At 40.0% G+C, this 14,615-nt stretch overlaps 1 protein-coding gene across 2 annotated transcripts in view; it reads right to left on the bottom strand.

Moving 5' to 3' along the window:
• The window catches only part of GMDS (GDP-mannose 4,6-dehydratase), a 649,419-nt gene that overhangs the window by 96,545 nt on the left and 538,259 nt on the right, over positions 1–14,615 (bottom strand). For both annotated transcript variants that reach the window (XM_019752387.3, XM_074335314.2), the window contains one exon: positions 7,529–7,625. In XM_019752387.3, the coding sequence (XP_019607946.1) occupies positions 7,529–7,625 (97 nt within the window). The remainder of the gene's footprint in view (positions 1–7,528; positions 7,626–14,615) is intronic.

The following is a 14,615-nucleotide window of genomic DNA, read 5'->3' as shown; positions in this document are numbered from 1 at the left end:
TACATCTGTTGTGTGTTGCAATGGATGTACTAAATGAATCTGTCTGGTTGACGATCTTATGGGGCTTATTTTTGGGGTAGGGCTTATACTATGAGCATCCTGAAAAAACCATGCTAGGGCTTATTTTCCGGTTGGGTCTTATTTTCGGGGAAATACGGTAGTAATCATTTGCCAGTTATTATAAACTATTTGTACTTGGCCTATAAATCTTTAAGGAACATTGAAGGCAGGGAATAATTATCTAGGGTCAGGGGCACTGAGTCTGGCACAGGCTCTGGGACACAAATGCTTGATTTGTGAACTCTGGATTCTTAACCCCATTTTTCAAAATGTGTTTCTGAGTCTTACCTCCTGGAATTCACACTTGCCTGCCTGGCTTTGTGACTAGCTCCCTGTTCATGCTCTGCTCTTCTCCCTGCTCCCTACCCCAAATGCTCTCTTTTGGGGTGCTCATCTCAGGTCTTCAACTCTCAAAGCTTACACATGAGCCTCTTTCTTCTCCAGGCGGCCTCGGCTCCCTCCTGCTTGATATTGCTACATGGATATCCCCAAGGCACACGAATGTAACAGCCCTCAGCACCTCCCCCTGCAGACAGTGTCCTCTCTTTAGATCTCGGATGTGGGTACGGCATCACTATCTCCCCACAGCCCTCCACTTCAGAGAGTCACCCTCAGTTCCTGCCTATCTTCCACCTGTCACGACCCAATCTGATCCCTAACGCCTGGTGTTCATCTCTGCAGTGTCCTGGGACCTGTCACAGTTTTTCTCCCTCCACTGCCCTGGTTCAGGTAGCTCCTTGTTATACTTCCCTGTGACTGTCCCAGTAGCTTCCTAGCTGCTCCCCCTTATTTGTCTGAGAGTTACTATCAAACAAGGACCGCATCTCATCCATCTTTATATTTCTCACAGGGCTACTAGGACTTCCTTCCATGGTAGGAATCCAATAAACATTCTTTCTGAATTGAATCTCTAAGACCTAATCACATAAGAGTATTTTATCTTACATATACTGATATATTTCTGAGAAGCTGAGATAAACAAAAGTTATATTTTAAATGTACACAATGAAAGTACTATTTAAAGGATTCCTGTAATGATCCTAAAAATTAGAGAATCTTTTGGTACCTAGATAGCTGCCCATTTCTTAGCTTAGATATTCTTACACCAGTTTTTCATGAAGAAGTACACATATGACTTATCCAGGCAACTTGCAAATTTATGCACAAGCTGATTTTGCTATTAAAGACAGCGCCCATTCTGAACAGCAGCTGAAGGGAACTAGGTTTTACTGGCAGGCCGAGCCGTGAAGCATGCAGATCAGAGCTGCCAAATCAGGAAGTAAGACCATCACTGTGGGTCTCCACCTGGAGGTTTCCAACAAAAGCAGTCAAATGGACTGTCCACTTCGCTGGTAGACGTAACAATGAATGAAGAAGCCAGTTTGCCGAGAGCCCAGGGCGTGGGGAGTGTGGTAACAGGGAGCCTCAGAGTGAGATACAGACAGATAGGAGCCCAGGTAGATCTACACAGACTAAATTTTAGTACAGCCAGAATATTTGGTGTCCATAAGGGAATAATGTGCTAGGAAAAAAATCAAATCAAGCCTGGACAAGAATAATTAACCTTACTGGGAAGATAAAGCAGAATGGGGCGAGGGAGGAAGAAAACCATGGATGGTATTATCTATGAAATCTCCATGCATAAAGATTTTTGAATTATAGTTTGGTAGAAGGTAAACATGGCTTGATAGAACAGAAGTGCATTGTTAAGCTGTTTAAAAAACAAATAGCAAATAGGGATTTGTAAAATTCCAGAACACAGGTCTCATTGGCTAGATGAAAATGAGGAGGGAACAGGTGATCACATTGGTGATGGATGGGCCTCCCGTATGTAACTCTATACTCTGAGTGGCCTGCATAAGAGCTAGTTTAGGTAGAAGCTGAGCTCAAGTAGTAATTGCTATTCCTAAGAAAAGTAGCTGCAGAGGCTAAAACAAATTTCCAAGATTTTGGAATTTATTTTGTAGACGTCAAGAGGTCAACACTACAATTATAAACCAGGGTAGTCACTACCTGGACAGCTTCTTTAGGAAAAAGGGACAGATGTCCCTATTGGTGCAAGGAATGAAACCATGTACATTAAGGGTACCAAAAAGGTTTTAGGATCAATACAAAAAATACTTTTAAGTAAGAGAATGCATACCCTTATGTATACTCATAAACATTTTTGAGTCTTTAATGACATCATTCTAATCTGGATTTAATCATAAGGACCTTCAAGGAAAAACAGGAGAAAGTTGGGGGCATTATAGTCACTACACAATGCTATTTCATGAGATAGAGATGGAATGTTCTTGAGGGGGCCAGCAATGTTAGGAGAGATCACAGGCTTTGGGAGGAATGTTACATAACCCTGGGGGTTTCTATGGGATCCCATGAAGTATGGAAAACATACAGTGGAATATTTGAGAATCAACCAAAGAGATTGAAACTTAAAGCTCTCTTGGTTAAGTCCAAGGAAGGAAAAGGGCAGGAAAGGCCAATGTGATTAAGGAAGGATATAAAGATTAGTATGAAGAGTCTAAGAGGGAGGCTCAAAATATATAAACAGTGATTTAGAGATATAAACTATTTATAAAATATAAGTAGTAAAAACTTCAGAGAACAATTACAAAAGAGGAAGCATTCTGACGAGGCATTAGTGACAGCATCCCACACGGGTGTGCTCTGACAGTTACAAAAGGAGGAATGATAGGATATGAATGTTGGAAGGGACCTTACAGAACAAGTAGTCCAGCCTCTCCTTTTACAGGTCCAGGAATGCAGGAAGAAAGGGACTTGCCCTTAATTTGCTATCTCTGAATCCTCTTTCCCGCAGCTCCCACAAGTCAAAACAAGGAACAAAGAAAAGTGGGGGGCAGGGGGGGCGGGGATTAGAGCTGTAGAGGTCAGAAGGATCAGGACAGGGATATCAGAGCTGGAGAAGGTGAAGGGATGGAGTGGAGAGGATCTAATTTCTTGCTACAGGAGGGGAAGTGTGAGAAGGTGGTGAGAACAGGGAGTAAAAGGGGACAGTTTCAAGACCCCCAATACACAAAGACGGACCTGAGGGAAGCTCTACCTGGTATTTATACAGTCCTCTGATGACAGATCAGATTCTTGAGGTCTGGAAAGTGTTACGTAGCATTATTCTAGAGCTACGGGATAGAGCAAGCAATTATCGGCCATTTAACTTAACCTCATTTACAGAAAAATATTAGGAAAAGTTTGCAAAGGGGACAACTCGACAAGCATATGGTACTTTTATTAGAATTTGGCCACATGTTTTTACTGAAGGAAGGTGTTGGTTTAACTAGCTTGTTGGACTCCTTTAAAGTTACCGTTTTCTCAATTTTAGATTTGCAGTCATATTTTTTTCTAATATCTATAAAGAGTGGGAATAAACAAAGTATCTAAGCAAATAACACAAAAGCCAATCACAATTGAGGACAGTAGAAATACAAGCAGAAAAATGAATGTTAAAGACAAATAATATAGCAAGAAAAAAACTAGTTCTCATTATCTGGTAGAATTGAAGTCCTTTTTTATGAAAAATACATGATTTCACTTTTGGTCTATGAATGTGTCCCCCATGCCGTTTCCTAAATACTCTGCATAAATAAAGGATTTTTGCTTGTTTCACTGAAAAAAATCTTCCTTCTTTTTGTGTTTGTTTTAAGTGGCTTGACCATTTGGCATGGTTAAAATTTTCCAAGTTAAAAATTCCCAAATGAAAAGATGACACCTTTGTGATTATTTTAAAATATGTAATAGTTCAGTATCAATTTTCTTACATTTACATGATACTTCCATACCACTGAGTAACTATTTAATCTTAAGAAAGAGGATCAAAAAGGAGGGAAATTAAGATAAAACAAGAATAAAAACATATTAAGAACATATTAATGTTTGCTAGTAGCCTTGATTATACCTTATCTACTTTTTATTGGTTAATCTACACAGTTCACCAATGATGTCATTCTACTTTTCAAAACTTACTAGACTTAAGTATAGATCTAGACCTCTATATCTATAGTTTCCACAAAGGCAGGGGATGTTCTGTCTTGTGCATACAAGGGTATTCCCAGGGTCTAACAGAGTGTTTGGTAAATAGCTGAATGCATAACTAAATATCAATCACAGCATCAATACTGGGTTTTTTACTGTGTGCCAGATACTATTCTAATAAGCATGTTGTATACTTGACTATTATTCTCCAACAATTCTTTGAACGAAGTTCTATCATCAATCCCATTTTTAGAGAGGAGGAAACAGAGGCACTGAGAAGTAACTTGCCCAAGGTCACACAGCTAGTATTTGACAATTCAGACAGTCTGGCCCTGGGGCCCATATATAAGCACAACCCTACTTCTCTATGAATGAATCTGTGTGTAAACACATGCACATACAGAAAACTACACACAAGATAGGAGTTTTCAGAGGCACAGAATTCAAGTATTAATAACATCATCACAAAATACTGGAATTCAGGGGCAATGGGAAATTCAAAGTCTAATGTTCAGGATCAAACTCTCCACAGTAGCAAAACTCCTAAATGTTCAAAGGAAGCCCCAAGGTTTTATAGGTAGAGAAGCAAAAAATTTGACTTCATTCAGTTCTAACTGGGTGCTGGAGTCTGTAGTTCAGAAAACTTTCAAGACTCTTCATGTGGATACAGAAGCAGTAGTTAAGGTTTTGCGTGGCAATGGGGACACCGATTCTTGGCACACGTGGCAGTATGCTCTGTGTGGACCCATGGTGGTCTCTTTTGGATTAGAGCTGGCCTATGTGGAGCAAAGAGCCTTTCTTAAGGCTTGTCTGAATCTTATTAGAAAAAAGATACAAAGCTCCATGTCCCTTTCATCCTGCTTTAGGATACCGGTGTTCTGAGACTTGATATGTCCTTATCACTTTTTTATTTTCAAATTTTCTTTATGTTTTTTGCCATCAGTCATTAGGGAACCATCTGACTCTCAGAAGGTCTAGTGTAAGCTCCTGGCTTTGGAGTGCCCTGTGTGCTGAAGATCTTGGGGAGATACACATGATAAAAGCTCATCAGGATAGCAAGCTTTTACAGAATCTGAGCAAGAATGGAGAGAAGCCTCTGGCATGCTGGATGAACTTAGACACTGAGTGGGCAAGGATATAGTGTAGACCAGGGAGAATTCCATGTCTCCCCTATATTAAGTGCTGATAAACCTCAGAGAAGCTTGGTGGTTTTTGGGACTCTCTGGATGTGTTGGCTATCAAGGCCCACACCTAAGTGAAAGCTCGTTTACAAGTCAATGTTCAGTACTGGTCACCTTTCAACTAGACGAATGCTACTACCCCTGAGGCAATTCAATATAAGGCTGTCAAGCTGATCCAAGTTTGGGGAAAACTCCTTGTTCTGATGAATGAGGTTAAAAGTTTAGTCTCACTGTACAAGAAAATCTTGCCCAACAGAAAACCCAGTTGAAATGGAGTGAGCAAAATTAATGCAGCCTAGAGGCTTAGAAAGATGAAATGCAGTTAAACATCCAAAATCAAGCTGTAAAAGGATTCTGGGGTGAGAGCTAGATCAGTGAACAAATAAAGCAAGATTATGAAATAAGACACCACTCTTATGTTCAAACAACTTTAGTGCAGATGGAGTTGCAGAACAGGTATGATAACGACATTTGAATGAACTAAAGAAATGACGAGGGATGCAGTATCAGGACAGGAAAGGGGCTGCTAGGGAGCGACTTCAAGAACTGTCTTGTTAGTCCAAGGGTCCTTTTCCTGCTCAGCAAATCCTTTTGTTCTGTGCTCTTATCAATCCTACACCTTGCCTAAGTGAGAATGACAGACAAGCCATTCTTAATGACTTCCTAGCTTTGGAAACTATTCGGTCTCCAGAAAGAGAAAGAACCGTGTTTAAATTGTTATAAGGATTGAGGTTTCTGTTGGCTCAATAAGTTTTCCACTCTGAGATGACAATTTTTGTTAGCACAGAAACAAATTTGCCTCTTTATGTGATCTGTGTGACATTCCAGCAATTCCAGCAAAGTGACACGCTGCAGCACCTCGAGGACAGGGAAACAAATGCAGCCTGACTGGGGCTCCACAGACAGGCCTTGTTGCTGTGTCAGCAGGAGTGTGCCGTATCTTCCTCCCCCAGAGACACAGCACATCCTCTCTTTGGCACACCCACGAGCCATTAACACAGGGAGCCATTGTTCCCTGTGTGTCCCAGACCCAGCCACGCCCTGTGCCAGGGCAGTGCCGAGACACTGCAGCCTGTCTCTAAACACTGCTTATTTCCTTTCCTTTTTATTTCCTCCTGTGTGTAAGAGTGCATGAAATGAAGTTTTTCTTTGTTTGAAACAAGACATTTTAAAGGGTGGTTACTGATGACATATGCACTTTCAATTTCTTTGCTGGGGTTTTCCTAATCTCTGAAAGCTTGTACGACACATGGGAATTTGGTTCAAAACACAGGTAAAACAGGTTCAAGGGATTCTATTTTCAGTTAATGTACATTTCATTAGGTAGCCATCATAGTTGAACATTTGTCTCGGAAAAGTCTGCTTTCTTTTATGTTTAGGTATATAACATGGTGAGTTTTGTCACCAGAGTGAGTGTGGACCACATTAAAGTGACAACACCAAGCTGAAAGGTTGTATAAATGTAGGAAAGGCAGATGTTATGTCCTAACAATCTATAGGTCATTTCTTAACACAGGAACCTCTGTATTTATAAATCCATTAATTTATCCACCCATCTACCTATTAATCAATATTTATTAAGCACCTAATTTGTTATATTCGACGATACTAAAAGAAAAGCTCCTTATCCTAGAAGAGTTCACGGTTTGGTAAAAGGAGAAAGACATGTAAACAAATGAGTATAATAAATTATAATAGGTGTTATAATTATCTACAGTGTGTAATGGAGATACAAAGGAAGGAGTAGAAATTTCAGTGCTAGTGTTTATTTTGTCCAGAAAAGGATTCACTTGAGCTGAGTGTTAAGAAATGTGTAGGGAGACCATTTATGACTTACGTTTGTGTATGCGTGTGAGTATGTGTGTGTGCGTGCGTGTGAGTGCGTGTGTGTGTGTGTGTGTGTGTGTGTGCACTGGAGACATAGGTAAGCACTCCAGATCTTGAGATCCTGCAGGTTGTGGAGGGCCTTGTAAGTCAAAGCTACCCTGTAGGTATCGGGGGCCAGCAGTCAAAGCAGAAGACTAACACATTGAGGCTCATTGATATGAGTCTCCATTTCTGAAACCAACTATTTCCTTGGGTGTATTTTACCCTTGTTTTCCTTTTTAAAGCAATCGATTTTGTGGTGAGAATAACATCTCAAATTCAACGCACTGTACTCTGGTTTGGGAAGTGCCCACTGAAGGATGCCAGCGAGCCCAGTGGAAAGCTCTGAAGGTTGGCGTTGGGCATTCAGTGACAGTATTTTCCCAGCCAGCTGGCCAAATGCAGCCATATGCTGGGCGGCCAAGACTCCTTACCACTTCAGTTGGTCGGTAGTATTTGAGATCCACAGTCACGTGAACTTTGCCGGTCTCTTTACATCTGCCCACTTCGTTTTCATTCTTTCCTTCCCACCTGTAAAGAAGATAAACACTTAATCAGCCTTTAATTGCTTGAGAGCATTTGGCCAAGCTGCAGTCCCTCAGGATGGCTCAGCCTTTTCCCTGCAGGAACGTGGAAGCTCATTAACTGCAGGAGCACAGGCTGCAGTTGAACTATGTTATTAGGGAAACAGTGACGTTCAAAGCCTTCCCAGATCGTTTGGAAAGAGCAGGGGTATTTTTTGTTTTTCGTTTTTTCTTTTCTTTCTAAGAAAATCGTGATGGAGTCAGAAATGAGACTTTAGAAATCAACAGATTATTGAGAATAAGTAATTGGGCAACTTTCAGGAATTTTAAATTTTGCACTTCTTTAGACTATTCTTGATAAAGTTAATTATTATGAATTAATTAATTTCTTCTGAATCTCCCTTCTTTATATTTTAAAATTTTTGTAGGGATATTTGTTATTAATTCAATGCATTTCAGTTTGAGTAACTTTCACACCCTAATTAACCATCTATTTCATTGCTGAATTACATATAAATTTCCTTACTCTACCGAGTCAGCAGTGGGCCTCATTAATAAATCTCAGATGATTAAATCTCCAAAAAGTGAACAATTAATTGGTTACTTCTTGCAAAGAGAAGGTATATTAGCATCTCTCTACTTCCTTTGGTTCAGCTACAATGTTATTATTATTTTTTAAAATATATATTTTTAATTTTTCAATTACAGTTGACATACAAGATTATATTAGTTTCAGGTGTACAGCATAGTGGGTAGACATTTATATAATTTAAAAAGTGATTACCCTCTTCCCCCAATAAGTCTAGTACCCACCTGGCACCATGCATTGTTGTTTCAATATTATCAACTATATTCCCTATACTATATATTACTTTCCCATGACTACTTTGTAACAACCAATTTGTACTTAACCCCTTCACTTTTTTTCACCTATCCCCTCAACCCCTCTCCCATCTGGCAACCCCCAAATGTTCTCTCTATCTATGAGTTTGTTTTGTTTATTTTGTTCTTTAGATTCCCCATATAAGTGAAATCACATGGCATTTATCTTTCTCTGCCTGACTTACTCCACTCAGTACAATACCCTTTAGATACATCCATGTTGTTGCAGATGGCAATACTTCATTCTTTTTATGGCTGAGTAATGTTTCATTGTATATATATGTACCACATCTTTTTAATCCATTCGTTCATTGATGCATACGCAGGTTGCCTCTATATCTTGGCTATTGTAAACAATGGGTGGCTATGGTAAACACATGCATCCATATGTTTACCATTGCACACAATGCTGCATCCATATGTTTACATATGTAGTTTACATCCATATGTAGACATATGGACGCAGCATAAATATCCCACCTCTGGATATTTAGCCAAAGAAACCCAAGTTTCTTTGGATAAATATCCAGAGGTGGGATTACTAGATCCTTCTTTGTCTCGTTATAGCCTTTGATTTAAAGTCTATTTTGTCTGGTATAAGTATTGCTACCTCAGATTTTTTTTTCTTTTTGTTTCCATTTTCATGAAATATCTTTTTATATCCCTTTAACTGTAGTCTGTGTGTATCTTTCAATCTAAAGTGAGTCTCATGTAGGCAGCATATGTAAGGGTCTTGTTTTCTTATCTATTCAGCCATGCTATGTCTTTTCATTGAAGCATTTAACCCATTTACATTGAAAGTAATTGTTGATACATACCGAGTTCTGACAATGAAGTTCGAGAACTTGTTGCAACGATGTTGCTAACCTTTTTTGACATCAGAGGGATTATTAATTACGAATTTGTTTCAACTGGACAAACAGTTAACCAAGTTTACTATTTGGAAGTGCTGAAAAGGCTGTGAAAAAGTTAGATGACCTGAAGTTTTCGCCAACAATTCCTGGCTCCTGCATCACAACAATGCACCAGCTCACACGGCACTGTCTGTGAGGGAGTTTTTAGCCAGTAAACCAATAAACTGTATTGGAACACCCTCCCTACTCACCTGATCTGGCCCCCAATGACTTCTTTCTTTATCCGAAGATAAAAGAAATATTGAAAGGAAGACATTTTGATGACATTCAGGCCATCAAGAGTAATACGATGACAGCTCTGATGGCCATTCCAGAAAAAAGAGTTCCAAAACTGCTTTGAAGGGTGCACTAGGCACTGGTGTTGGTGCACAGAGCTTCCCAAGGGGAGTACTTCGAAGGCGACCATAGTGATATTCAGCAATGAGGTACGTAGCGTTGTTTTGTTACAATGAGTTTGCAAACTTAATTGTCGGACCTCATATGTAATTAGCGCCATTTTATAATTCATATTTTTTTAATCTTTCTTCTCCTCCTTCTCCTCCCCTTTCTCCTTCTTCTTCTCCTCCTCCTCCTCTTTCTCTTTCAAGAAGTCCCTTTAATATTTCTTGTAATCCTGGTTTGGTGGTGATGAACTCCATTCGCATTTCTTGTCTAGGAAGCTGTTTATCGCTCCTTCAGTTTTAAATGATAGCCTTGTTGGGTAGAGTAATCTTGGTTGTAGTTCCTTGCTCTTCATCACTTTCACTATTTTGTGCCAATCCCTTCTGGCCTGAAAAGTTTCTGTTGAAAAATCAGCTGACAGGCTTATGGGAGTCCCTTGCAGGTAACTAACTGCTTTTCTCTTGCTGCTTTTAAGATTCTTTGTCTTTAACCTTTGACATTTTAATTATGATGTGTCTTGGTGTCGGCTTCTTTGGGTTCATCTTGTTTGGGACTGTGTTTCCTGGGCTTGTGTGTCTATTTACTTCAACAAGTTAGGGAAGTTTTCAGTCATTATTTCTTCAAATAGGTTTTCAATTTCTTGCTTTCTTTCCTCTACTTCTGGTACTCCCATGATGCAAATGTTGGTATGCCTGATGTTATCCCAGAAGTCCCTTAAATTATCCAGTGATTTTTGGATTTTTCTTTTCTTTTTGCTGTTCTGATTGGGTGTTTTCTGCTACCTTCTCCTCCAAATTGCTGATTAGAGCCTCTGCTTCATCTAATCTACTGCTGATTCCCTCTAATATATTCTTCATTTCAGTTAATGTATTCTTTATTTCTGACTGGTTCTTTTTTTATGTTTTTTTAATCTCCATTTTTACGTTTCCTATCTCTTTGTTGAAGTTTCAATGAGATCACTGAGCATCCTTATAAACAGTGTTTGGAACTCTGTATCTGGCAGATTGCTTCCATTTCGTTTAGTTCTTTTTCTGGAGCTTTGTTCTGTTCTTTCATTTGGGACATATTTCTTTGTCTCCCCATTTTGGCTGCCTCCATGTGTTTGTTTCTATGTATTAGGTAGGGCTGCTATGTCTCCTGGTCTTAGTAGAGTGGCCTTATGTAGTAGGTGTCCTGTGGGGCCCAGTGGCACAGTCTCCCTTGTCACCAGAGCTGGGTGCTGCAGGTGTGTCCCTTATGTGGGTTGTGTGTGCCCTCCTGTTGTAGCTGAGCTTTAGTTGCTGTTTGAACATCAGTGGAAGGGACTGACCTTCAGGCTGATTGGTTCTGAGGACTGGTCATGATGACCGTTGTGCAGGGGCTGATCCTATGGAGCAGGATTTGCTTTAGCAGGGCTCTGGTGCCTGCCCATTCTGCCCTTTGGATGTGTCATCTATGGAGGCTGTTGAGGGTCCAAAGCAGGTTACCAAGTATGCTGGCCCTGGGGCCTCCTGAGAGGGGCCCTGCTACAGACCAAGTTCATCCTCTGCTTGAGCCCTGCCCAGAGCCACCTGGAGCAAGCCACAAAGAAATCCACATATAGATGATACCCATGCTTGGCATGGAGGTGCCTGGGAGGGGCTAAGCTGGAAACTGAGGCCCACTGCCACCATTGCCAGGCTTGGGGCTGCTTAGCAAGAGGGATGGGGCACATTGAGGCCAGATCCTGCTTCTTTGTGTTTTGTGAACCTTGGAGAGATTTTAGGAAAGTCCACAGCATGAGCCAAGACAGGCTGTTTGTACAGAAAAGCCACTGGAAGCAGCTTGGGTGGGCCTGAAATTTGGGAGGGGCAGGGTCTTAGGGAATCACCAAGGTGGGGTGAACGGTGTTAGCCAGGTTGATGGAAACTCAGATATAGAGGCTGCCTGTGTCTGCCTACTGGGTGGAGGGAAGGCTCAACATAGAAACTATGGCCTCCACCAGCACTTCTGTCTGGAATAAAGCTGCCCCTCCAGTCCTTGCTTTAAAGCCAGACAACTGAATTCCTCCCTGTATGTCCCTGCCATCTTTTGAGGTGCTGCCCCAGTTCAGAGAGAGTGAGTCCATCAGGGAGTAAGTCCATGTGTGAACCCTTTAAGAGAAGCATCTGGGGCAGCAATTGCCCTTGCCTCACTCAGTGCCAATCTCTGTTGATTTTCACACCTAGAAGTTATGGGGATTTTGCTCCCTGGCATTGGAACCCTGAGCTCGGGAATCTGGTGTGGGATCCCTTACTCTTCATGGGGGGGCCTCTGCAGCTGAGATATCCCTCCAGATTTTTATAGTCATATGTGGGTGTGGGGACAGCCTTTTCCACATCTATACACCTCCTATCAGTCTCGTGATGGCTTCTTCTGTACTTCTTTAGTTGTAAGACTTCTGTTCAGCTAGACTTCAGGTGATTTTCAATGATGGTTGTTAGGTAGTTTAGTTATAATTTTGATGTGGTTGAGAGAGGAGGCAAGCACAGTGTTTACCTATCCTGCCATCTTGACTGGAAATGAGCTATTTTATTGTTATTTGGACTCAAGTTTTGCTTCCTTAAACATCTACAGTGGACAACAGTTAAGGATCCCAATAGTGGCCCCCTGAAGTCCACGTCATGCACCACACAGGATATGCTCAGGAGCTGCAAGTTCAGCTTTTTGCTGGAATTCCATTTTACGTTCTCATTTTATAAAGAAATAAAGCCACTGGCTTAATGTTGACCTCTGGATTTCTACAATCCAATGTCCAGACAACAGAAAATACTCTATAATTTGAATTATTTTTAGAAATGAACCTTTTGGACCAAGGAAGAAAAGCAATTAGAAAGTAATGTTTGACTTCAATGTTTATCCTCAGAACTGGTTTGCTGTATCAGCGGGAGATGAACCCTATGACAGCAGGGTGATTCGATGTGCTCCTGGATCCAAGTCACAGTGGGGAGTAAAGGGAAGAACAGAGCATTAAATTAGTTACTCAACTATGTGATTTACAAGTGCTATTGAAGATGAACGTTAAATATTGATCATGGTTATATTTTGGACATAGGTTGAGTATTAGAGACATAAACTGATCTCACAAGCTTTATTTTAAGCAATGATCTGAATGTTTCATTCTCAATTCACTTTTTGATAACATAGAGATTTCATCATTGGAGGAATAATCAATTTATAAGTATGCTAAATTTGCCAGTGGACTCAAGGCAAATATGAAAAACATCCCACAACAGAGAGAATCATATTACATAATAGAATAATTTGTTGAACAATATGAAACTGTACCACTGGCATTTTCCAAGACTTTCATATTAATTGACTCAAAAAGGAATGTTTGATAATTTCCTTGTTTGGTTTAATTTCTTACTGTCAATTAGACTGATTTGGCAGGATCAGAGCTAAGTTTTTGGAAAATTCATCTATAAATGGTTTGTGGATGTTCTAGAGTATGCAGACTAAAAATTCTGTATAATGAGAAAACCTAAAGTGATGCTGAACTCTGTACATCTTTTATTGATAACGATCAAATTTTGGCTAATATCCATAGTAAGGGAGAATAATTGGTAAAGCTTTAATTTAAAAAAATTACCTAATTCTAAAGTTAATTATTTAAGTGAAACCTTTCTTTGGTTAGGCTTTCAGTAAACAAAAAGATATTTGTATGGTAAAAGCATGTTTTAATTTTATTTTTGTTCACATTTTATACTCTCAAAGAGAAACAAGTTCAATATATATCTTTCTGATAGTATCTCCAACTAAGCCAAAGGGTTTACAAAAATACTATTCATAATTTTGGTGTTTTTTCCAGTTGTAGCTAGGTATGTAATCTACGATGGGTCATGCTGACTTATGTACACACATACATATGACACTGCCCTTTATATTGGTAAATCTGTTTAGATGTCACAAACTTGAGAAATGATAATTCCATATATAGAATCTATATAATTAAACTTTTTTTGAAACCACACACAAGCACACATACATGTTTAAGTTGCTAAAGCCTTGGGAAACACTTGGAGAACTTTCCCTGACTGGGGAAGGAGCATGTAGGGCAGGAAAGGAATGAGACTAAGCCAGTGGTGGCTAGACCAGGGACTGGCAAATTGTTTCTGTAAAAAGCTAGAAAGTAAATATTTTAGGCTTTACAGATGACATACAGCCTCTGCTACATTTTCCTCCTTCTCCTTTCTTTTCTTCCTTCTCCTCTTTCTCTTCTTTGTCAACATCATCTTTGTTGTCGTTGTTGTTAAACTACCCCTTAGAACGGTGAAAATCTCCTTAGAGGATAGGTAAAAACAGGCCTCAGGTGGGCTTCGGCCTGTAGGTCATAGGTTGCCGCTCCTTGCTTTAGGGGATGAGTTAACTGTATATGCTCACCCTCAATTAAAGGCAAGCATTTAATTTCTGTTCACACCAATAGGTTGCATTGCTGGATCAGCTGTAATTTTCCTGTCTACTACTGATTCTGTTTGATTGCTCTGCAGTCATATACTAACATTTGGCATTTGTACAGTAGCTGAAATGGGAAAAGATTGCATCTGTCTGAATATTGTCTGCTAGGCTGCCATTTTGCAAATGCTCTTTACTGTCGAAACCATCTCTAATGGCATGACATTGCCCATACGATTGATATAGCTGCACTGAATAATCAACCGTAACCAGGAAATGGCTCAAAGCAGAACTGAGTTGGCAAAAACCACTTTCTAATTTGCACTAGGTCTACATGAGGGCAGTAAACAAAAGTTTCGGCCAAGGGCCAAAAACATTCAGTTACAACAATACACGAAACACTTGTATTAACAAGTAAAAGGTAACAG

Source organism: Rhinolophus sinicus, chromosome 14 (assembly GCF_057876585.1).
Source record: "Rhinolophus sinicus isolate RSI-liver-muscle chromosome 14, RSI-T2T, whole genome shotgun sequence".
Lineage (NCBI taxonomy): Eukaryota > Metazoa > Chordata > Mammalia > Chiroptera > Rhinolophidae > Rhinolophus > Rhinolophus sinicus.
This window is presented reverse-complemented; position numbering and strand designations above follow the sequence as displayed.